The sequence below is a fragment of the Eubalaena glacialis genome, chromosome 6, assembly GCF_028564815.1.
Source record: "Eubalaena glacialis isolate mEubGla1 chromosome 6, mEubGla1.1.hap2.+ XY, whole genome shotgun sequence".
Classification (NCBI taxonomy): Eukaryota; Metazoa; Chordata; class Mammalia; order Artiodactyla; family Balaenidae; genus Eubalaena; species Eubalaena glacialis.
The window spans coordinates 15,534,849-15,561,452 of NC_083721.1; the positions used below are offsets into that span (position 1 = coordinate 15,534,849).

Below are 26,604 nucleotides of genomic sequence, written 5' to 3' on the forward strand. Positions count from 1 at the left end.
ACACCTCTGTGTTGTTATGATGACTCATGCTAGCCAAAACACTCTACTACATGCCCTCCCACAATTCCACCTGAAATAGCTGGAGAATGAAAAGTCCTTGGCACTCAACACCAACAAGATAATACATTATAGTTCCCTTTCTTCTGCCCTTTCTCTTTTTTACCCTTCCTATTTACCCACTCCAGTCCCCTGACCAGAACCCTATCAAATTTTCAGAGTTCTGCTCAGGAAACCAATCTTTAGATATTTCATGGTGGTTTATTATTTTTAGCTACCATTGATATTGGCCAGAATTTAGGACCAAAACATACTGGTAGAGCTAAATGCAACACAGTTAATCTCAAATATTTTGACTAGGTTCTTCTATGAGGCTCTTTGAGATCAAGGAACACAATTTTCCTTTTGGGAAGTCTTTAGCCTTTTTTGATGCACTTTTGCAAAATCGTATGTATGGAGAGCTGCACTTAAAAGTGCTGTATTTCCGCAGGTAATTCACTCACTTACCCATCTCCTTTTCTCAGTTCTGATTTTTTTCCTCCCCTCTGGAGGGTATATAGATCCCCTTAAGAATCTTATTAGATTTGGATACATTAATATACCAACAGGTTTGTGAAATGCCATTTTGCATGTTTCCAAGTTCAAATGAAGAAGAAATTAACATTAAAATATGTGATCTTATCTTTGGGTCCCAGTGGTTTATTACATTCATTTTTATGACATCAAATCCACTGTTGTGGTACAATGAAAAGGGAATTGGACTAAGACTCAAGAAAACCTAGGTACTTTTCGTTTGAACTGCTGCTCATTAAATATAACTAAAACTGTCCAGAAATGGATTGAGTTGCAAAAAGTGAGGTAGAGAATTTCTCGAACCAAGAGGTGTTCAGCAGCAGCTGTGTAGCGGGAATTCATGCATCAAGTAGGGGCTTGACCTTTAAGGTCTCTTCCAATTTCTGGCTTCTGTAACTCATTTTCAAGGCCAATCCAAACAATTAACCTCACTGTGCCTCACTTTCCTTACTGTAAAACAGCACTGACACCTACTCACCTCAGAGGTATATTCTGAGGTTTACTGAGCTATTTATAAGACATGTAGGATACTTCATAAAAAGGGGCAATGCAAATAACAAAGTTTATTATTATTTAAGAAGACAGGGAAAATTTTAAACAGCTACTGGAAATAGCATGTTCTTTTTTTCTCCTCCATATGCTCCACCTGTTCCCAGAGTCAACGTGCATACAAATCAGCACTTTTCTGTGTCATATCTGAGTGCGCAGAGTAGATAGATGGCCAAAGAAAGAGTTTAGAATCTGAGCACTTTTGAACGTTATTTCTACCTGCAGAGTCCAGATCAAACTCATGTGAAATAAACAGGCTCCTTGCTCTCAAGCACTTTTCAAACCAAAGGTGCAGTTTCCAATTGTATTACTAGAGGTGGGAGTGGAGGAAGGAGGCTCATGTTTTGTCTTTTTATTAAGAAAGATTAGAACTTAGAGAAAAAATGGCAAGAAATGTACAATGAACTCCTGTACATCCTGCATCTAAGTTCAGAAATTGTCATCATTTGGCCACATTTGCTTTAATGCTCTATGCTTCTCTCAATATAACAACAACAACAAGTAGTAGTATTGTTGATTTGAAAGTGGCAGACAGCGTGACCATTTTACCTCTAAATACATTAGTGTATATTTCCTAAGAACAAGGACCTTCCTTTTTATAACCACACTACAGTTATCAAACACAGGAAACTTAACACTGATACAGTTTTTAACATCTATATCAATATTAATGTCTATGTAGATATATATGATATTCTAGTTTCCCTAATTGTCCCAATTGCAGTTTTTTTGAATCCAGGATCACTCACTGCATTTAGCTGTCAGGTCGTTTCAGTCTCCTTTGGTCTAAAGCAGTCTGCCCTTCCCTTATCTTTCATGATCTTCACATTTTTGAAGAGTCCATACCAGTTTTACTGTAGAATGTCCCTCTATTCGGTTTGTTTAGTTGCCTCCTTTTCTGCATTTCATTTTTAAAGTGTCTCTCCCGCAGCGGACTAGAAAATCCATCACCATTGCCAGGTTTGCACGCACCCTTACCATTCTCTGTAATTGGAGTCCCATCCTAGAAGCACTGGGTCACTCTGGCAGGGCTGGCATCCACACACAGGAAGGCCATTAGCAAAGTTAGGAATTGTGCCTACATCAATTTTCTTTCCCTGAAGTAACGACTTGTTTAAAGACAAGTTTTAACTTTTTACAATGAAGTGTAATGAATTGCTGGATTGATGGATTGCTGCAAAATGCAAATAAAAGGGAAAGCTTTCTCTAAATTTTGTCTCCTGTGGACTAAAAAACCTTTCTAATTGTAAATTCTGTGATGTTTACTAATGAAGGCAGCAAGGCTTTTTTTAAGCTAACAATTGCTTCGGAAGAGAAACGTAAACCTCCCTGTTTCTTGCTCTTTGTACTTTCTACATCTTGGGTCTGTAATCTTTAAATCTGCTGATCTCCTCCTTTCCTGAGGCCAGTTCACCTGCATATGGACAAAATGAGAAAACTAGGGCTTAGTAGTGAGTTTTTCTGAAAGGTAAATTTAGTCCAATTAAAAACTAGTCTTTTGTACTGAGTTCTCCTTTCTCTTCTATTGGTATTAAAATAACTTTCTTTTGTGAAATAATTGTGGACGCTCACAGTTACTTTTTTTTGAGGAGGGAACCTGTTTATTAACGGCTTCATTTGCCAAATAAAGGCTGAATGTTTTATGCTGGTCCAAATTTTTTAAATTTTTTTCTCTATTTATGCAGATGTTTATTTATATAGTTAGTTCGTCATTCAGTCAGTTAGTTAGTTGATCTTAAATCTCAAAGTCAGGAGGAGCCACTGATTTGATGAAAAGAGCCCTAGCTTGGGGAGTCAGAGGTGGACCTAGCTTTAAACCCTGGATCTGCCACTTAATAGCATTACACCACCTTGAGCAAGTTGCTCCAGCCCCCGTCAGCCTCAGGTCATAGTTTATCAAATTAAGTAATAAGTGATGCCCCATGCATAATACAAGATTCGATGGGATGAACTCCTTCTGTGGGCTGTGAGGACCTTAAAGCAAGATGTGTTCATGTTGTATTTCCAGCTTAACATGGGACTTGGCATGGAGTGAACATCCAGAAAATATTTTCCCGTAAAAATGAATGAATGAAGGGAGAGAATGTATTCAACTTTAAATGCCATTAACATGTGTCTAAGTCATCATGATAGGAAGATGCACTTCAAGATTGACATTGCATTTAGCAAAGAACAAAAGAGCAGTTCATTGCAGCATATGAAATGTACTTCTTAAATATTTTTCCCATTTTATTTAAAGGCCACATTGATCTCCCTTGTGGTCATGCTCAAAAAAAAAAAAGAAAAAAGAAAAAAGGAAGCGATTGCAAAGCAGGAGGGCGATAGGAAAAAAACAAACAAACAAATAAACAAACAATAAAAACAAGAGAGACTCACAAGCAGCCTGGAGTAAAGAAGAAAGGAGAATGGGTACCTCTTTCTACTTTTTACCTCTCTTATCAAATAATCCAAAGCTATATCTGGTCCCTCAAGCGCCAACAATTTGTATTTGTAAGGCATGATGGTGACATGGAAAGACTGAGTGCTAGACCCGCAGGCAATTTGAATCCATAGCTCCTCCTATCTTTGTAACCCTGAATAAGTTACTTAATTGCTCCAAGCCTTGGTTTTCTTACTTGAAATTATGAAGACGATAACCCTTGCTTCATTGGGTTGTTGTTAGCATTAACAGATACACAAATCCATGTACTCAGTTCTATTCCATTAGGATGCATCAGTTGCTCAGGACAAGCGATTCTGGAAGTGAGAGGACCAGTGACTCACTGGTACTTGGGAGCCTTCAGCCACATTGGTTGATTTGAAAAGAAGCAAGAACCCAGGAAGTCTATCATTCTAACAATTTCTATTTTTATGTTAAAGAAATTAAAAAGGATAATGAGGGCTTCCCTGGTGGTGCAGTGGTTAAGAATCCACCTGCCAATGCAGCGGACACGGGTTCAAGCCCTAGTCCGGGAAGATCCCACATGCTGAGGAGCAACTAAACCCGTGCACCACAACTACTGAGCCTGAGCCCTAGAGCCCGCACGCCTAGAGCCCGTGCTCTGCAACAAGAGAAGCCACCGCAATGAGAAGCCTGCGCACCGCAACGAAGAGTAGCCCCCGCTCACCTCAACTAGAGAAAAGCCCTCACGCAGCAACAAAGACCCAGTGCAGCCAAAAATAAAATAATTTTTTTTTTTAAAAAAACGATAATGAGCACTAAATCTTGATACGATTCTACAACTCCTTCCTTCCTTGCCCTGGTCCATTTGACTCTGAAGAGTAGCTTACTCACAAATTTACTGTACTTCAGGACCACACCTACCCAAGGTACAGAGGAATCTTATAACATCTTAGACACAAAAATGTAGCTTCTAGGGAAAACAAATAACTAAATAAATAAAACAAGAAAATAAAAGAAGTGCATCAAGTCCAGAGGTAGCTGACATCCATGCTGTATCTTGCACAGTGCATACCACAATTTCTATCTGAAGAGTGATAAAGCTTAATATTTCCTATTGATTACTTGAAGCTGAAGGCACAGACTGTGTAATAAAAAATATTCAATTTTCCAATGGTAGTCCTTGAGTAAGAGCCAACATCATGCAGTGTAGCGAACACCAGTTAATATTAGGGGAAATAAGATGGAGGCTTCATATAGCTATTGGTCTTGCCCTATTAAAGCACTTCTATTAAAAAATGGTGCAGTTTGGTGGATTCATATTTGTGGTGAGTTAAACATTCTTCATCAAGTTAGTTGGCTGTATACACTTTCCTACAATTACCAATGGTGGATTTTTAAATAATTTGTTTCTGCCCTTATTATCATAATCTTTTAAAATTCTATTGTCTTTTCTTTTAAATCAAGAAAGTATTTTACCATTTGATGTTCAATTATATTAGAAAGAAAATACAATAAGCCATTTATAAATAGCTTATATGGCAGGAACTGGAAGATTATATAGAACAGTCCAACCAATTAGCTGGTAAACAGTATGTTATATATAAATACTTGCTGAAAGGTTTACAGAGGTTTATAGCCCCAAGAAATTCTAGTGTTGTATCGGTTTTCTTTAAAGTGAATGGGTGTTATCCATTTCAAAAAGCATCTTTGGAAACTTCAAGCAACTTTTTGTTTACAAAAGTTTTACAGTATTGACTTGATTTGTTAAAGGTTTGTGGTGAAAGCTGGAGAGGACAATTGCATTCTAAAAAAATTCAGAATCCTCTTGGGAAAATTTGTGCTTCCAGCCACACATACCCACAAAAGAAAAATACAGTATAATCCATATAGAAAGAGGAATGACAAATGAGAAGTCAATAATGTAACCTTTAGGTAGATGGCCTCTTGATACATTTTGGGAATGATATGAGTTTGCCTATAAATGGCAATAAACAAATACTTTGGACAGAACAGTTTGTTGCATGATTGAATGTCATTTTCTAGGTCTCATTCGTCTGCAAGAGCTCATCAAAGCTCCCTCCAGATATAATATTAAAATCAAAATCCGCCAGCTGCCCTCTGGGAATAAAGATGCCAAGCCTTTACTCAAGGAGATGAAGAAAGGCAAGGAGTTCTATGTGATATTTGATTGTTCACATGAAACAGCTGCTGAAATCCTTAAGCAGGTAAGAGGGGTAGGAAGGAGGTGAAAATGTTGGGGGATGAGTTAATTTATCTTTCTCAGACATGCCATCTGGTTTCATTTAGTGCAGCGTGATAAAATGACAGCAGTCCAGTTTAGGCTGAAGATTGCAGATTTCAGAACCCTTTTAAAGAGTCATAGGGCTCAGACTTTTTTGAAGCCACCTGTTCGTACGTAGTTGTAGATGTGTGGTCCTGTGTACATACTCGGAGATATATAGATCCTGCCAGCAGAGATTGAGAGGAGAAGAGTATCATTTCAAGTTGATTAAGCATCTCTTCTTTTATATCTTTTGAAAAAACCAAGCTAGATTTCATTTACACAATGCCTGACTTATCCTAAATATATCTTCCTCATGGCAAGACCTCTTTTGTCAAACATGCAAGATTCCAAGCACAGTGAAAAAGGGGCACGGAGAGAGTCACGGAAAAGATGCTTCTCTCTTCTAATGTTACAGACAATGAGCTGCCATGCATTAATCTCCATGGATAATGTGGGTGGAAACAATAAATTGTGAAATCTTATATAAATGAAAGATCTTAATAACATTAAGAATGATAACAGCAGAGTTAATACTTTCTGGGCACTTCAGGATATAGCACTGGTCTTATGTCTAAGAAAGAAAACTCAGAATCAAAATAAAAAATAGATTAAAAGTAAATTAAAAAAAAAAGATTAAACCTAGACTCGTGGTTCTCAACCCAGAGTGATTTCACCCCTCGGAAACTTCTGTCAATATCTGGAGACATTTCTGGTTGTCATATTGGGGATGGTAGCACTTTACTGACAGCTAGCAATTAGAGGTGCTGCTAAACATCCTATAAGACACAGGATCCCACCCCACCCAACAACAAAGAAATACGTAGCCTAAAATGTCAATAGTGCTGAGGTTGAGAAACTCTAGCATAGACAGAGACAATGGGAAAGGCAAGCCAGATGTTTAAAATAGAAGCACTAATAAAAAATCAAAGGATTGAATTTGGGAGAAAGTAGGAAAAAAATAGCCAGGTTATATTTACTTGGCCTAATGGGTGTCTCTCTGTATTTAAGTGGTTACTGTGGCATGAGGCAATGTTCTTACCTAAAATGGCACAATGTGTTATTACACTCCCTAGTTTAAAATATCTGGGGTGTGCTGTGGGGTTGACTGGTAATGGGCACTAATTTCACAAGTAGACCAACCCCTCCATACAAATGCAGAACTGTGGGTTTCTGAATCACTTAGAAGAGCTCTCTGAGTGCAGTCATCCAGCCTGACTCTCCAGTGCTATATCTCACACTGGAAGGGCATTTCTTGGAAGCCACTGAGTCATAGAACATATTTTAAATTGTGGTTGAAAACAATCGTAGATGTCATCAAGGCTAATCCTCTCACTTTATAGGAGATAAAATAACTTGCCCAGAGTGACACAGCCAGGAACGGAACTGAGCCTCCTTTATCCCATCTGATGCTTTCTCCACTGCGACACGTTGTTTCTCCAGTTAGGCAGACTATCTGTTACTTACTTCTAGACTATAGTTGCATTAACAAGTCTTTAGATACTATAAGTACCTCTCAGTAAAGAAAGCAAACATGCTGCAGTGATGTCAGCAACTAAAGAACTTGAAAGGTGAATAAATATAATCAGCTGCTCTTTATCTTAAGGCTTCATTTGAGAATTTACTACAGTCATTAAAGTGTGTAATGGAGTGTGGACCAGAACTGAGAAAAACACCCAGATTTTATGCGTAGCCCTCCAAATGCAAAGAAGTATCCCTTCCCAAGAGTATTTCATAACAGAAGCTAAGGACTTCTGTTACATTTAAGAGAATGATTTGCTGATGAGGCTTCTCTTAGTTAGAAATCTACTTGGCTCACACAACTGGTCATATCTCTCCCAAAGGGCAGGCTTGGAATAGGCAAGAGAAGTGCCTGATGGCCATGGGCAGGGGCTGCTAGAGTTTCTCCTGTATTTTGATAAATGTGGATATAAAATTCCTTTGATGTAAGTGGTTCTTTCCTTGTGGCATAGAGATTATGTCATTCAAAGGAAAATTAAAAAAAAAAAAAAAAAAAGACACAGAAAATCATCTAAGAGAAGCCCTCTCAAGAAATGTCTGGCAGAGGCAAGGAGGAATAGGATTAGTTCCACTTTGCACAAGCCATTGACACAAACATTTTTCTCCATCCTGTCTTACCATGTTTTATCTTGTGTTTGCTTTTCCTAATCACGTGAATGGTACGATTGGCTGTGAAGCTTGGGGGAAGTGACTAAAAGACTCTTCATCCCCTCTTTGTTCTAGACCCATGATCTGAAAAGATTGGGAGGGGAGGAGAACCTTTTTAAAAGCTTCCATCATGAAACGCTTACCTTACTGCATGTGAAAGAACTATTGCTCATTTTGAAATCACAGCAAAGGATCCAGGTTGGCTTAATGGGCTTCATTTGGACCTCCAAGAGGCTGTTATGGTTTGAAAAGTTATAATGAAGACCTCAGGACTTTCTATTCTAGTCAAGATGAGGCACTAGTACTCTGTGTGATTCAATTTTAACTTGCTCCATTAGTCCTGGACAACATGTAGAAACTCTTTCAGAGACCTTTCCTGAATCTGTCTGCGGAGTGTCTCTAGGGAGTCTGAGGGTTCAGGAGTTCAGGGTCCTGATGCCAGCCACCGCTCAACCAGCCTCTTTCTCCCGAGGGAAAGAAAGGAAGGAAAGAGAATTATCTCTTTTACTGAGGTACCAAAGATGGTGTCTGGCACCCTGGATGTCATCTCATGTCATCTCAGTTTATCCTGAAGTAAATTTGGTATTCCCACTTCAGAGCTGAGAAAACTGAAGCTCAGATAGGTTAAGTGCCTCACACAAGGTCACTCTCTGAATAGCCAGGCTGCCCTATGATCTCAGATCCTGAATGCCTACTTTACCATAAGGGGCCCCCATTTCATAATGGATAACCATTCTGAACTAGGCTTCCAGAAATGTCTGGGGAAAACACAACCACTTGCTGCTGGTCTCCTTTAGATGAAATTAGTATTAATAGCTTTTACTTCTTTGGTGACTAACATCACTACTGAGAAAATTTTCTCTGCCAGGTCAACTTATCTTTCTTCTCATGCACATTTCCCATTATTTCCCTGTACTTCCCGCACCTTCATCATATTTTACTACTTTTTAATGATTCTTAAGAAAAAAGGAATCAAATGCACTTTAAAGAAGATATTTGACATTTATCTAAAAGTAAAAATTGGGGAAAAGTCTATAATTATTCTTGGGCATGATAATCACTTCAGCAAAGTGATTATTTCTATTCATATTGAACAAGTACTATATGATGAGAATCTGAAAAGTTATTTCCCCAAAATTAGTTAGAAATTCAAATGTCAAGACTTGATTAGGCTACAGGGGAGCACGGCTCTCATAAGAACAAATGGTCTTCGTGAATTTCTGCAGTCTGAGAGTGGCCCCGAAAACCAGCAGCATACACATGGGACCCGTCAGGTCACTCCATGTCTTCTTCTCTCCCTGTCCATCCATCACCACCCAGCAGGCATCCTGCTGCTTTTAGAGGATGCTGATCTCTCCTTAACCTGCCTGTAATGTGGAAATCCCAGGTCCCCAGCTCCTCCTCACTCCCACATCCCCCAAGTCCCTCTGTCTTCCCACTGACTCCTTACCATCCACCACCCTTGCACCTTCACTCGCTCCTACCGAGTATGATTCTCCCGAGAGAGTGGCTGATGACAGATGAAGTTAAGGATGAGGCACGGGGGAATTCCCTGGCAGTCCAGTGGTTAGGACTCTGCGCTTCCACTGCAGGGGAACTAAGATACTGCATGCCACACAGCGCAGCCAAAGAAACAAAAACAAAAACAAAATAAATAAAGATGAGGCACAGGGTAGGACAACTCTAGGTAAGGAATTCCTAACATGTGCCTAGTGCCATGCTGGGTGATAAGCAACCATATCCTTTAATTGACATAATAATCATTGATATAATTAGTACTATCTTTTTTTTTTTTTCTGGAGATGAAAATTGAAGCTCAGGGACAGTGTTAATTTTATCTACCGAGCATGCTTTTAATGCAAAAATCTGTGGCCTGCATGATGTGACCCATCCGCCCCCTCCAGCCTCCCTGCTAGCCTCCAGGTTCCAATACACTATTTCAAGGGCACTCTGCCTGGTCATGTAACATGCCCTCCTTTCCCTATTCTATGGCCTTTGCACTTGCAGTTGCCAACACCTGGAACATTCTTTTCCAAAGTCTGCCTCACCTAAGCCTTCATGATTAACTCTTGGGAGATAAAGGAGAAGAAACTATTTTCTCATTCCTTATGACCTTGCACTCTACTTAGTTGCTCTGTAACCCTAATAAAAATCTATAATTAATTAAGGACATTGATTCATTTGTTATCTCTATCCCCTACTATACTGTAAACTCCAAGAGGACGGAAGCTTTCTTTGTCTTGTTCTCCCAAATCCCCAACATCTATTACATTATTTGACACACAACGAGTGACCTATACATCTCTGTTGAATGAATAGATGAAATGAATGATCCAAGAACTGTGCTTAGAAGCTCTTAATCAGTAATCTCCCAAATCACCTTTCTTCCACTCCACTCAGTATGCTGAACTCTCAACTCTGCCAAGCACATTTGAAGAAGTCACCCCTCTGCGCCTCAGTTTCCTCAAAAGGAAGGTTTCATTCAACCCTGAAATTCTGTATTATTGAGAACTGTAATGCACTTGAGCTAATGATTCTCCTTCCTGAAAATAAATTTGTCTCTTTGGAGAACTGCAGAGTCGTTTTCAAATCCTGTAATAGGATTGAGAAAGCAGGTCACTATTTCAAGCATAGTGAAACCTAATGGTTCTCTGATAGGGAGGGAAGGGATGCAGTGGTGCTTCATCTAGCAGGGAAGCTGCTTCAGGGATGGGCCAATTCCCTGAGCTAGAGAGTGGCCAGTGGATGAGCATGAACATACTGTTTCTGACTCAGGAAAACTGCTGTCCTGTTTACATGAACAAGTGCATCAGAGGGGAGATGTTTTTCCTCTTACAATACTCGTGGCAATGAGCATTAAGCTAAAATTGAGCCATTAGCCTCCATAGAACATTTTAGTACCAAAATATTTTGTAGAATTATATTGCATTTTCTCCTGTCAACATTTGTGTGCTTTTGTTTCTTTTTTTTTCTTTCTTTTGTTTCAATTGACATAAAAAAAAGACCAGGCAGAAAATGTATTTTTTAAATGCTTGGCTTCCCTCTGCAAGGAAGTGCAATGGCAATGCTGATTAATCAAATAATTTTGTGCATGGATTTTTTTCCCCATATAAGTTATGCCTAACATCTCTGATCAAGGCAAGCAGAAGTAGTTAGATGGGTTTCATTTCATGTTTTCACAGGACAGAAGTACCATCAGCCTTCATCTCTTAGGACAGAAAACATCAAGTCAAGCAGTACAGCTGTGATGTGCTAAAAGGTTGCAAACCTGTGTTTGGAACCTGCAACAGCTAAGTCAGATCCCCAAGTCTGTTATTTCTAATCATAAACACATAAAATAAGCCAAAGACCTTAGGACTACCTTTTACTCAACACTTACTATGTGCCAGGCACCGTGCTAAGCAAGTGAAATGCATCACTCATTTAATTTTTATGAGAAAATTCTGCATACAAGAAACTGACAGATTTCAGAGAGATTTTGTAACTTGCCCAAAGTCACAGAGCCAGCAAGTGGCTAGGCTGGGATTTGAAACTTATCTCAGGATTTAAAAGGAAAAGAAAGTATCCTATTCTGCTACTGTTATGTACACCAAGAAGTCAACTGATTCTCCAAGTAATGGAACCTGGAACACATTTTAGTTAAGCTTCATACTTCTTGGATGCGTTATTTCCTTTGAGTCTCAAACATCCAATCATTTCTAGTTTACACAAGTTCTCAAGAAATGTTGTTTATGTTGAAGCCAAGTAGCGAATGTGGTGGGGACATGGTAAAGAAATTCATTTTTTTCATTCAACACATATTTGTTGAGCACTGATTGAAGGTAATAAAGATACAACAATGAAAACAACAACAAAACCCCAAATCCCTGTCACCTTAAGGCAAAAAGAGACCTTGAAAATGAATGTCACAAGAGTTTAGCTATCTAATGCCAATTTACTGGTTGGAGACCATAAAGCTAATTTCTAAAGCAGTAGGGAACTGTGACTCGAGTCTTAGACTGAAAGTTGGGAGATGCAGTTGCAAACTCTGCTCTTCCCCTAATAGGATAAAATAAATGCCATTTATTGAGTAGTCATTGTGTGCCAGAATAGGCTATGTATTTGACTGAAGTGTGATCTTTTTACTGCCTCAAAATATCCCATGTTACAAATGAGAAGAATGAGGTTCCAGAGCATACACTCGATGACAAGGCTGGAATTTCAAACCAGGGTCTAATGTGCCTCTGATCTGAGTTTCTTAGCCCGTCTTAATATGCTACTTTGAGCAAGTCTGTTTATTTTTCTGAGACCCAGTTACCTCACCTATAAAATAGGATTGTTGGATTAGATTCTAATTGTTGCTAAGCTTCCCTTCAGCTCTGAGCTTCCATGCAAACAAGCGATCAAGAATCCTCTTACTAGCGTCTAGACATAAAGAACTTGCACATTGCCTTGTACTTAGTAGGCTTTCAAAGAAATGGGGAAATAATTAAGCAGTTCATTCTTTTTTAAGGTTTTTTAGAGCCCTTTGGTAGTCTTTGAGATACTTAATTGATGAGAAGTTCATTACTTTGGATAAATCCTGACAATGTAATCATGATGAATCTCAGTTTATACTAACTGGATGATAATTTGCAGTTTGTTATATAATTTTTTTTGGCAGCACATTCTTATTCTAATTATGTTTCTCTCAGGCTGATATTAAAATCTATTTACATTTCCTGAGCACATAGTTAGTTTGGATTGTAAGGAGCAGTTCATAGATATGAGTATGTTATTAATATACACAAGAATTAATTGACCTCTATGAATAATCAAAAATTTACTGAAAGGGTTTGCAATTTGTTTGTATTCTTAGTGTACAGGATGCCCTTTTGAGGATGCTCTAAAACCTCCAATGAGTAGATTTGGAAAAGGACTTAGATTTGTTTCAATCCGAATTGAGAGGTAATAAAAATCACATATATGCCTCAGAAATGCTCTAATGCTTAATTCCAGCTACATCAAAATTTGGCTGTAATAGGCAATAAGAGAAATTATCTTTGCAAGAGAAGTGGGGGTAATTTAAAAGGAATCATGTAAGGAATTTGAAGATGTGTATAACAAAAAGCATGTCTTAAGCCTGTAGCAGGATCAGTGATCCTCAGCTCTATTTAAACTTTTGAGGATGTCTGTGCCCCTCGGTGTGACTTTCTCAGGGGAAAAGATCCATAGCTTCTATCTGATTCCCTAAAGAAGGCTGAAGATTGAAGTCGGTTAAAAATCACTTAGTTATGTTAACCATACCTGCTTCTTCAACATTTCATAAATGCAAGATTTTACCAAAAAGATCCCTCCACCCTACTTTCCCCATGACTGTTAGCCACATCCTTTCTGTTATAAGCATGACCCTGTAAGATCTAAATTTCACCATTTATTCAGTTGACATGTCTTGGCTGTTTTCTATGTGCTAAAGACTGTGCCAGGGTAAAGGGAGAATAAAGTACTATGAAAAACTTCAATGTATTGAATGAGGTTATTTAGTAGAGGACTTAGTTATTTATTCTTTGCTGCATCTGTAAAATGGGAATGTCATAGCCCATAGCTCATGCTGTTTTGAGAAAAGTTAAATGTGACAATGCCTATAAGGCACTAAGCAGCCCACCACTAATGTATGAAGTATCCCACATGTTATGGGTTAGCATCATCAGTATTATTAGTGATATGGTATTTAGGCAAAACTACAAGAGTGATACAGTGCTTCCCAATCTTAACTCTATCACTGCATCACCTCCTCCACCACATCACAATAGTGGTTCCCAAACCCCCTTTCAGTCTGAATTACCAAGTCTCCCAACCTTATGAGGATCTCATCTGATGTCATTAAATCTCCATGCCAGACTTAACATATTGCATCTTCCTCCTCATCCTTCCTCCCACCAACCAGAAATACCGTTCGATTACTCAAGCCAGAAACCTGGGAATCTCCTTGACTCTCCCTCACCTTTCTTATTTATTAGTTACCGAATGCTGTAGATTCTGCCTTCTAACTATATTTCAGATTCTACCTCCTTTTCTCCATCACTTCCATCATCTTCCTCCTGTGCTAGAACAATTGATCTCTCGGTCACAAGTCCCCTCCCTCTCCTTTTCTCCACCCAGCCTCCATGTGGCCTCAAAAACTGTTCATTTTAAATAAAATATCTGCTCTTACCCCTCTCAAGTTTGAAATTCCTGAGTGCCCGCCCCACCCCCTTATTGCCTTAAGTATAAAGCCCGCATTGTTTAGCATGTCATGCAAAGCCCTAAGCACCTTGTGTCCACTGCCATTATAACATCAAGCACACAAAAATATCTATTATTATGTGTATCACACAATTTTAACAATTGCATTACAATTTTTTTTACAAACTATCCTTTCCTTTTTTTTTTAAAGTAGTACTTTTTTTTTTTTTAACTTTTCTGAAGAGTTAAATTTATTTATTTATTTATCTATTTATTTATTTATTTTTGGCTGTGTTGGGTCTTCGTTGCGGTGCGCGGACCTCTCACTGAGATGCCCCTCCCTTCCCGTTGCGGAGCATGGGCTTCAGGCGCGCTGGCCTCAGCAGCTGCAGCGTGCAGGCTCAGCAGTTGTGACGCAGGCGCCCAGTTGCTCTGCAGCACGTGGGATCCTCCCGGACCAGGGCTCAAACCCGTGTCCCCTGCATTGGCAGGTGGACTCCCAACCACTGTGCCACCAGGAAAGTCCCAAACTATCTTTTCTTCATGAAAGCTGACCCCATTAAAGAGACTGAAGTTCTTCCTGAAAGATCACTAAAGGGATTTAAAATTAGAATCTAATTAATTCTAATATCTAAAGAGATGTAATAGAAGAGCTATGTAGGTCTGAATTCCTGACAGAAGGAGGAAAAGTGAGTGAGGCGCCTCATAATACCTGCAGCATCATCCATGGTACAACCTTATATAATGGGGTCCAGCTCTCTGAACAAGAATAGAGGGGCAACTTATCAAGCTCTCTTGGCTTGATGGATTCATTCCTTACGATAAATTCCTGTCCTTCTAACTTTGTCCTTCTAACTTTGCTCTCACCAAAGAACCATACGTTTTTATTTGGGTTCTCAAAGTACAGAAGGACTTTGTACAAGTTACTGACTTTCCTCCCACATATACCTCCTATTATAAATATAGCACAAAGAACCCAGGATTGAAATCAAACCTGGGCTCAAGTACTATAACTATACTCACATCTATAAATTGAGGATAACACTTCCTCCCCAATAGTAGATAAAGAACCTATTACAGCAGTGGACATGTTGTAGCACTCATCAAATAATAGTTTTTATCATTATTGTTATGCCTTTAAAATATGAGTTTGGTTAATATAAATCAGTGGTTCTCAGCTCTGGCTGTATGTAAGTATCACCTGGAGAGTCTTGGTATCACAGATACCAATGCCTAGAACCTAGACCAAATAAATCAGAATATTTAGGGATAGGGTACAGGCATGGGTGTTTTTAAAGAGTTCTTTGGATATACTAATGCACTGAAAAACACTGATAAAAATAATTGTTTTCTAAGCCTGATAGCTACTAGATAAATTGACAAAATAAAGTCATCTAAAAGGCCAAAAAACTGAGAAACAGGACCCAAATTATGATAACTTTATTGTGCTACAGAGATATCATGAGACCAACAAGACCACCATTTAGTGACTACATGACTAATCTCTCCCTCAAAAGGTTACCCTCAGGCAAATTTGAGGTACAGTTTTTATTACCACCGTTACGAAAGAAGCTTATTGCAAAAAGATTACAGTGTATGCAACATATTCTCTGCTAAATTTCCAACTTCAAGATTCGTTCAGTTCTTTGCTGTTAAAACTTTTCTTCTACTATAGTCTTTCTTATACCTCATATTTCCACCAATTTCCCTTGGATGTTGCAGAGAGTTTTCTTCTTTGGGTTCATGTAATCCTCCAAAAGCTCCACTCTCTCCTATTTGCCAGGTTGCCTATTTCATTCTGCTAGGGGAAATCTTTTTTTTTTCCTGCTCTGTTGTCAGCAGACTGTACTCCCTAAATAGCATAATCTCTTCTGCTGTGTACCTGGATGATGCCATGTGGCTGTTCTAGTAGGTTTATCTTCTGAAGCTAAACTAAACCCCATTGGGCTCCACTCCATCTATTAATATCTATTAGTATCAGCTTCCCTTCTTCTTCTGACCATACCTCTAGAGAGAGAAGCTTATAAAGGAATTAAGATTGAAAGACACTCTCAAATAGTGCAGCTATTCCATTCACCAACACTATGTGGAATACTCTTTGCTTTCCTTTGATTTCACTTGGAGGCAGGAGGAAAGTGGCCTGGGTTTGTAAGTGGCATAGCACTATCTTCGAATGGAAGGAAAATCCTAGACTCTTTGTGGGTAACTGTATCTGTGTACATGCATGTGGTTAGTACATGTACGTGAATGGAGGGGCACAAAGAAATTTAGAAAGTTTTCAACTTCAAACAAGTCATTTTTCCTCTTGATACGTGCTCTTGATAGCAATACACCAAAATTGTGCAATCTCATAGGCCACAATCCCAGAAAGATGAGCAAATGAGGAGTGTTGGTTTCATATTGCTGCTGTAACAAATTATCACAAATGTAGTGGCTTAAACAATAAAAATTTACCCTTTTACAATTCTGGAGGTCAGAAGTCTAAAATCAAGCTGTTGACAGGGCTATTTTCCTTCTGGAGGATTCAGGGAATATCTAATTCCTTGTCTTTTCCAGCTTCTAGAAGCTGTCCTCATTCCTTGGCTTGTGGCCCCACATCACATTGCCTTTCATTCCCTCTGTTTCCATCTTCACATCACCTCCTCTGCCTTCTGACCATCTGCTTCCATCTTATAAGAACCCTTGTGATTACACTGGGCCCACCTGGATAATCCAGAGTAATTTCCCATAAACTAAGATCCTTAACTTAATCACATCTGCAAAGTTCTTCTGCCATGTAAGGTAACATATTAGCAGATTCTGGAAATTAGGATGTGGACATTTTTAAGGGGTCATCATTCATCCTACTCCATAAGGATATGGGTAGTTTTCTACATGTCAGGGTTTTCAGGGGTCCAATGCTATTTTCCATACATTCCACTGTTACCTTTGTAGATATAAGTTACAGTCATTCAGTGTTGTATGAGTGTCTTTTTTTGCATCAGTAAAGACTGATCTAAAGGCCTAATTTACCTAGCTTGTTCTACTGGTGACCAACGTTAAAAACTACATTGCCAAAGGAGCATTCTGCTCAGAGGAGAGTGCAATTGCAGCCCAAAGTACCACAGTTGGCAGGTGAGAAAGAGCTACATCCTAGAGCTCAAACCTTCTTCTTAAAACTGCTTCTCTGAGACTTGATATTATTCAACTGGTTTCCTGAAGATTTTTTTTTTATGCTGAAATAACTTATTTCTATCTTGAGGTAAAAATATTATTTTAGCCACATTGTACGTCACACATTTGGAAGTTGTTCACTTGAAATTATTGACTAGAAATCATGTCTGATGGTTTAGAATTTATCCTGATATTGAGAAGGCTATAAAAGGAGCAATACACTTTAGGTTAGTCAATATACACTTCTAAGACCCCTATTTTTCAATGGAAAGATGCAGTAATAAAACCCCTTATGCATATTATAAGAATCCCTCAAAAATGCTTAGGAGCACTCCAGGTTCCATTTTAAGTTTCTGCTACTATGATAGCAGCATTATGCCAATTATTTGTGATGTATGAATTGCTTTTAGCAATGGATGCTGAGAGTTTGTGGAGAATTGCTGTCTCCATAGCTCTGCATTGCCTTCAGGAACATGATCCTGTTGAAATGTGACATAGGCGTCTTTATACCAGGACATGTTATGGGAAGATTTTTCTCAGAGACTTTCCAAGCGTCTTATAGACCAACTCTGTCACCAACCATAGGAATTAGACTCTACAAACTCTCTTCATCTAGACTTGGATGAGGGTTCTCAAGACAAACTAAAATATGGCCTTTGTGATGCTCAGACTGTTTGTGATACCTTTACTCATCTAAACCCAAAAGACCGTCTTTGCAAAGAACAACAGAGCTAGACCAGGAAGAGTCAATACTATTGTGAACAAGGCCACGAGAGTTCTATCGTAAAAACTGCAGAGAACAGCTGGGCAAATGTGGAGCCATCATAGTTAACGAACAACAACTGTGCTTCAGAGAACCTTGATAACAGTGGGGTCATTAGAGTTGTCCTTCCAGGAGTCAACTGCCAATGAGTTATTATTTTTTTTTTTTAGCATGCTTATTAGAGTATAATTGCTTTACAATGGTGTGTTAGTTTCTGCTGTACAACAAAGTGAATCAGCTATATGTATACATATATCTCCATATCTCCTCCCTCTAACATCTCCCTCCCACACTCCCTATCCCACTCCACTAGGTCGTCACAAAGCACCGAGCTGATCTCCCTGTGCTATGCGGCTGCTTCCCACTAGCTATCTATTTTACATTTCATAGTGTATATATGTCCATGCCACTCTCTCACTTTGTCCCAGCTTCCCCTTCCCCCTCCCCGTGTCCTCAAGTCCATTCTCAAAACTGAGTTATTTGTAGTGAGGTGGATGGACCTAGAGTCTGTCATACAGAGTGAAGTAAGTCAGAAAGCGAAAAACAAATACCATATGATAACACATATACATGGAATCTAAAAATAAAATGGTTCTGATGAACCTAGGGGCAGGACAGGAGTAAAGATGTCAATGAGTTTTATTCTGCTTTCTGATGATTCATTTTGACTACAAAAGAAAGAAAACAGTAATTATTTTCTAGCCACTGAAACAATAGGATAGTCTGTGGCATTTCTATAATAGCATAATACAGAGAAAGCCTTCACGTAGGTGTCAGCCTCTCTTCCCCTCACTCATTTAAGGACTGTGTTATCTAGATAGAAAGGAATGTCATACGTATGCAGAGTATGTAGGACTTTTAGTATTTTGGTATTGTTCTCTGTATTAGCCAGGGTTCTCCAGAGAAACAGAACCCATAGGAAATATATATGAAGAGATTTATTATGAAGAATTGATTCACTTAACTATGGAGACTGAGAAGGCCCACAGTCTGCCATTTGCAAGCTAGAGACCCAGAAAGGCTGTGGTGTAATTACAGTCTGAAACTATAGGCCTGAAAATCAGAAGAGTCAGTGGTGAAAATCTCAGTCAAAGGGCAGGAGAATGCCAAAGTCCCAGCTCAGGCAGTCAGGCAGGAAGGAAAAGGGGTGAATTCCTTCTTCCTCTGCCTTTTTATTCTAATCAAGCTCTCAGTGGATTGGATGATGCCCACCATATTGGGAAGAGTCATCTGTTTTCTCAAAAGCTTATTTCATCTGGAAACAGCCTCACAGACACACCCAGAAATAACGTTTAATCTGGGCACCCCTTGGCCCAGTCAAGTTGACACATAAAATGACCCATCACCATCTACAAGAACTTTTGAGTTCTTATCATTGATTCTGCAAGGACATAGAATATGATTAACTATGAGTGGTATTTTGTTGGAGGCCTTTTTTGTTACCCTAACCCAACCCAGCTATATCAGATCTGAATAGTTCATCTCTCTTTATGGAAAAAAAAATTATTCTGCTTCTCCCAACCAAGATAATTTATTCATGTTATATCTTTATTATACAAAGAACTGAAGCAGCCTAGAAAAATACATTTGAAAAAAGTCATAAATATTTTTTAAGAAAGGGGTGGAGTTGGTACCAAGGGAAAAATTAAAGAAAAACATAAAGCTGAATGGCATTAGCACATAGAATATATATCCTATGTTCCTGAGTAGTTGCTAATGGAGGACCCACAATTTTGACCCTAAAGTCTTTAGTAATCAAAAGAAAGTCATGACATACCTTACAGTATTTATGAAACATATAATTGTATTTATTCAGAAATACAAAAACAAAAACAAAAAATTGGCTTGTCTGGCACTGATAATCATGGTAGTCACCTGTCAGGGTGAATGAGATCTCTGGAGGGTGACATATGTCAGTATCTTTCCCACTTCCTTGGCCAAAACCAGTGCATGGCTCCACCCAAGCACAAGGGGCCAGGAAATGCAATTCTATCACATTGGAAAATTGGAAATGGCACTAAGGAAATCCACACTATGGGTCTTCCAAAATCAAGAAGACTAATAGGTATTAAATACATCCCTACTATAGATATAAAATTCTATTGAAAGGGCTAGGTTTTTACAGTCTATCAATCTATGTCAATAATATGGTTTCAAGGGGATATTTAATAAGAATAATTCTGTTAGGAAACAACCATTATTAAAGTATTGGTGGAAGCAATTAAGGGGAATGTGCCGTCAGTACAAATAGTATTGACAGCCACGTTTATTACTTATTAGTGTGTGTGCTGTGATGTGTTTTGCACCATTAAAAATGATTTAAATAGAGCCAAAACTAGTTCCTAGTAATACTGTCTTGGTAAAGTGTACACTGCCTAAGTCAGTGCCTCCTGGTCAATCCAGCAAAATACAGTAAAAAAATTCAAACAAGGTGGTGTTTGTTAGGAAAAAGTCAGTTTTGCAAAGAACCATTTAAAAATCCCCATATCATGATTACACTATTTGAAAAACTGACATTTATCTTGATATGACATTTTCGTAATCCCTTAATGACTTTTAGCTGAAATACCAACACGCAGAGAGAAAATCGTGGTGTGAATGCTATAAAGTATAAAGTATACTACCATTTGACAACAGAGCAGTCAGTCCCAATCAGTCTACAAACCATTATAAAGAGCTTTGGTGCTATTGGCTTTATTTCTATCTAAAAATTTCTCATTCACCCATGTCCTAGAGAGTCCACAAAATTGACAACTCAGTGATCCATGACTATACTTGTTTCTTAATTTTCATTTCTAGGAAATTCAAGGGAAGAACCAGGAAGCACTGACCCAGGCACTAGGTAGGAAAGTCAAGAATGGGGATTTTTCTAGTATATCAAATAAAAAGTGTATCTGGAAGACCCAAGGATTCTTTCTGCAACAAAAGCAGGTCCATTAGCTATTTATTCACTGCATCTGCGTAACTCTTTTCTAACATTAAGAGACATATCAAATGAATATTTGCTTCCAGAAATTATAAATAATAATAATAATTAGTTGAATGGTTGCTTTAAAAAAAAAGCCTATACTCTCAATTGGTGATCAAATGCCCCCACAATAAAGTTTAAAAAGAAAAATTAGCCCATATGAAAAGCTGGAAACTCAGGTGCCTTTGTGTTTTTTCAGAAACAATACTTTAAACCTCAGTGTCCAGGTCTATATCTTGATATAAAACTTTCCAGTTCCCTTTCAAGAGATAGTCTTGGCTGCAATTATACTAACAACCTAAATGAAAAATTGAATTCCTGACTGACCCCAGCAGGTTAGCTCTTTATGCTCCAGTGATATAAGAGACCAGCTAATAAGACCTCACCATGCATGACTTTAAATGTTATTGATGGCCCTAAAGCAATCCTACCCTTTTAAAAATCCTTTTGTGCACCTGGTCTTGTTATCACCATAGGAGTGACTTACATACTGTGGGCTTATGATTCACAGAGAGAGTTTCCTGTCATTTGTCTTACCTTCATGACATTACAATTTCACCAAATATTCCTCTGGTTTCCATGTTAGCAGAGAGGGCATAAGAAGTGTCAGATCTGTGCTCGTGTATGTTACATGCCATCTCCAAATACCCTCTCCATTTTTTATCCCCTTTCATGTAAAATCATTCTAGTTTACATATCTTAGACACCTTATAAAAGCTCCAATAACTTGTGTTGCTTTTCTGAAGAACTTTTCAATCCATCTCTTCAACTGAAGTTATGAAAGTCCTTGTTCCTTAATGCAAACGGACATGTTTTCCATAGACCAGTGATTTTCAGCCACTGCTGTGAAATATAGAAGCTCCACTCTCAGAAATTCTAATTCTGGATGTCTCTGGGATGGAGCCTAATAATATCTGATTTTAAAACTTCCAGAGGGGATTCTCATTTGCATCCAGAATATATCAGTGTTGTGGGGAAAACTGTCTTGAAAGCTTCATTTCTAAGTCTTCTCCATCCATTTCTATGCAAATACCAAAAAGACAACACTCAAACAGTCCTTTGTGACCTGCGCCAAGGAAGGTGATACTCTTGATTTAAAAGATTGATGACAATATCTTATCTCCAAAGCATTTGCAACTGTTTCTTCTCAGTGGACACCATTTTCAGGAATCCAAAAATAAGATCACAGTTTTAAGAAACTACCTCTACCTAGAACCCCTGTCCTTTCTGTCTACCTCCTTTTTGCCCCTCCACACCAAATAAAAACAATATACACAGGATGTTTGGAACTGTCAGGATCCCAATTAGGTAACAGACTCAGAATTAAGAGGCAGTGAGAATAGGTATAAAAATAGTCCCCATCCTTCTATCTATAAACAATCCTCTTTTCCCCTACTCACTCTATGGGATAAGATGGGAAAGGGGTAGAAAGAAGAGTTTCAGAGATACACATATTTATAAATCCTCATTTAAATATATCTACATATCAGTATTGCCAATTCAACATTTAATGAGTTTTATTCTGAGGCATTATGATAAGTACTAAAGCTAAGGAGATCAATAAAATATATATCTAAGCATGGGATTACTCAGAAACCCAGGGAGTAGGAAAGGCAAAACTCTGTCATTATGGGCAACTCCAGATATAAAATTTGTTGAACATAAACTATTTTTAAATTTGATCATCAGACCAATTACTTCCATGAAGGTCAAACATAGCATACTGAAAGTGCATTGGATGGAGGTCAGTGGCCTGGATCCTAGCTCCACATCAATCATTGGTTTGTCTCAGGTTTCTGATCTACTGAGTCTATGGATTTCCAAAGCCCCTTCCTATTCTATGTCTCCAAGCTATTGCAGTCAACCTACTAATTGTCTATTTCTTATTATAATTCTGTTTCTGATTCTTCCCTTATTTCTCTCTTGCAGATCCTGTTCATGGGCATGATGACTGAGTACTATCATTACTTTTTCACAACCCTGGTAAGCATATCTGGTGGAAATGTATTCCACACTATAAAAAAAAAAATCTTCAGTTATTTTTAAATCAGCCCCACCAGTGTCAAGGCAGGTTATTTTCATGGAGATTTGTTTTACTTTCCTAAGAACCCTCTAAATCCAGAAATGCTGAACAGCAGGTGTCTTCCTTCCTTTCTTCCTTTCTTCCTTTCTCCCTTCCTTTCTTTCTTTCTTTCTTTCTTTCTTTCTTTCTTTCTTTCTTTCTTTCTTCCTTCCTTCCTTCCTTCCTTCCTTTCTTTCTTTCTTTCTTTCTTTCTTTCTTTCTTTCTTTCTTTCTTTCTTTCTTTCTCTCTCTCTCTCTCTTCTTTCTTTCTTTCTTTCTTTCTTTCTTTCTTTCTTTCTTTCTTTCTTTCTTTCTTTCTTTCTTTCTTTCTTTCTTTCTTTCTTTCCTTTTTCTTTTCTTAACTAGCATCAATGCAAGTGCACCCAGAAAATAATTAAAATGAAGTTTTCATTAAATAGAAACTGACAAAGTACAAACTATTAATAAAGAAGAATCATCTACATTTTCTATATACATTAGAGGGCACACCGAAGTGTATCTTGGCATTCTTTGATCTGATGTGATTTCACCACCTGTGTCCAGTGGATAGCTGGGTTAGCCAAGGTTCACCTGTCAGGTGTTTTGAAGACCATCAAGATAAAGAGCTTGGGAGATGCTTTCCACATTGAACATTTTTCATCGTAAGAAAAATCATGGCTCTAAGCTGGAGAAATTCAAAAGAAACTATACAACTTTAAATTTTGACAGATTATCAGATCAAGGGAGAATGATTTAGGCAGTAAACAAATCAAAATGATGTGATAGCTCTCACCATACACACACACACACACAATACACCCCTCCCAACACACATACTCCACTCTTTTACGTGAGAAGAAAACACAGGGCCAACCTCCATTTCTAACCTATAAAAGTGTGTCGACTAAAATCTACCCAGATTTTGGGAGATTCAGTAAGAGTATCATTTTACCAAATAAAACTGGCAAGGCAGGTTAGTATGTTAGGGAAATCAAAGTTTGGAACAAGGATCAGGTAGCTACCATACACATACTTCTAGAAGTAGTAAATTCCATCCCTAACTCAAGTATCTCTAAGAGCAGGAAGGGCTGCAGAGGATGCCATGAGACAAATGCTTTGGAGCAGTTGTCAAAATTATCACTGCTCCTGAGCTTGGAGCTAGGGAGTGGGATGCAGGGCAGAAATTTCTGAACTAAAGTTTCCGTGGTCTTCCCTCCTTCATTGACATCCTGATCAGGTCTTCTGTCAGAACAGTTGAAGGAGACCCTGAGAACTGGAAAGTATCTTACTCTGATCACAAATATGGTCCTTTCCCCATCACCATGAACACGTAGGTCTTACTCAAGGTGAGATTGCCATCTGCCTTAGAACTTCCCATCATTCCCAGGTGTACACACCAATTGAGTTGGTTTCGTTGAAATATGAGAAAAATATAAACAAAGAAATCTAAGAAGGTTGGTCTTCAATGGAAGGACAAACCAGTTGCCCTCACACTCTTGCTTTCCTCATCCTCCGCTAACAAGGGGATGTTGAAAATTGGACCTCAAACTTTCCATATTGTATATTGCATAGAAACAATTTGGAAACCAAGCTAATTTTGCACATGCTTACTGTATCCATTTTAGCACATTGTATTTTTGTACTGTTGAATTAATAAGGGATTCAATATGCATCCTGGAAGTTTCTGTATGAACCCCCTGTATCTTGAGTAACTTTCCTTCTATTCATTGAGTATGCTAAAGGAATCATTCTTCCTTGGGTCTTACTCTTTAAATTTGTTTCTTTAAGCAATTCCCTTTGGTTTTATCTGCATTCTGCCATGCTTTGCTTTTATATTCCTACCACTCTTGCTCATGAGTATTAATGAAACTTAAAGAAAAAATTAGTTAGTGCAAGGGAAATAAATATAATCATTTAAAAGTCAGTATAATTTTTCTTACATGAGCGAGTTCAGAGATGCATTCTTATGGTTCTACAGTCTAATCCAAAGTTATCTTGGGAAGAACTAGTGATGTAGAAAAGAGTTATTCAAAAGAATAAATCTATATGCATCTTCTGCACATATACATCATGGAGTGTTTCTGAAGCTACTTCTCTTTAGTAACCACTATCATCACAAATAATGTACTGTTTTGTATTGTTCTTTCATAAAGCAGTTACATTGGTAAGAAATTTTCATGGAAGTTTTTTTCTTTTATTAACTGTTAAATGTTATTTTGAAAGTTTGGTTTATTCTTAAATGTGAGATATTTTAATGACATGTTTTAGTGTCTAACATTTCTTTACAGGAAAAAGTTGAAATTATCACTTAAGTCTATTTTAAATATGAACCAACATAAACTTCTGGTTTACACTCAGCTTCACCTGTAATGGAAAATACTAGGGGGGTTCAAGTTTTTTCCCTGCAACATTATCTAAAGGGGAACAAATACTACTGTTAAGATACTCACATCAACACAACCATAGGCTCCAGTTTATTCTCTGAAGAGAACACTTTGGTTCTTATTCTGAGCTTGTGAAAATGTTAACTCTTTCTACTTTTATCATTTTTAATATTGTTCAGGACTTATTTGCCCCAGGCATTCTTTATGCTCTCATTATATGGGACATGGGTTATTTTCAGTGAACAAGGGAATGGTATTTTTTTTTGCTGAGAGTTATCTTTCCGTCAAATGTGTATGCAAGTTCCAAACTTCATCTCCTTTGCAAGATTCAAGGCAGCCTGGGGCAACAAGTTATGAGGGAGAAGGGTGGTACTGCCACTGACAAGTAGATTATTCTCAGGCCAGTCGCATCACGACTCAGAACTGCAGTTTCCTCACCAAGAAAATAAAAGCAATGAATCAAATGGACACAAAGATCCCTTTCAACTCCCCAAAGACTATATCCTAGGAACAGACTTCTCTAGCTTCTCAGAATGTCACATCCTGTGCCCAAGGGCATACTAATTATTGGCAGCTAAATTCTTGTTCTTGGTTTATACCAACTTTAACACTATTGCAAAAAAAAAAAAAAAAGGATGAAAATGAAAACTGATTACTGCCTTAGAGTTTGTCAGGCAGCATGCAAGTGAAAAACAAGAGGAAATGTTCTTTTGTAGAACCAGTGTGATGATGGCTGCCATTCTTGTTTTAATCATTTGTTGCTTCTGCAATCATTAGTTCTCTTTTGCCTAAAGAGCACAGAAAATGTTAACTCTTTCTACTTTTATCATTTTTAATACTGCGCAGGACTTATTTGCTTTAGATCTGGAACTCTATAGGTACAGTGGTGTAAATATGACCGGGTTTCGGCTGCTTAATATTGACAATCCTCACGTGTCATCCATCATTGAGAAGTGGTCCATGGAGAGACTTCAGGCTCCACCCAGGCCCGAGACTGGCCTTTTGGATGGCATGATGACAGTAAGTAGTTTTAAAATAAAATCATTTGAGATAATGTTTGACTTCTTTAGGGGTTAAGTTAAGAATCTCATATGCTTCTCATAGTGAGAGGAAAAAGTGTTATAACCTGTGCCTTGACTTGTATGAGAAGAGGAGAAAAC

The 26,604-nt window shown here is 38.2% G+C and overlaps 1 protein-coding gene across 9 annotated transcripts in view; it reads left to right on the forward strand.

The window, feature by feature from the left end:
• Window positions 1–26,604, forward strand: part of GRIK1 (glutamate ionotropic receptor kainate type subunit 1) — a 427,131-nt gene that overhangs the window by 275,161 nt on the left and 125,366 nt on the right. For all 9 annotated transcript variants that reach the window (XM_061192934.1, XM_061192936.1, XM_061192935.1 and 6 more), the window contains 3 exons: window positions 5,546–5,727; window positions 22,949–23,002; window positions 26,291–26,464. In XM_061192934.1, coding sequence (XP_061048917.1) covers window positions 5,546–5,727; window positions 22,949–23,002; window positions 26,291–26,464 — 410 coding nt within the window. The remainder of the gene's footprint in view (window positions 1–5,545; window positions 5,728–22,948; window positions 23,003–26,290; window positions 26,465–26,604) is intronic.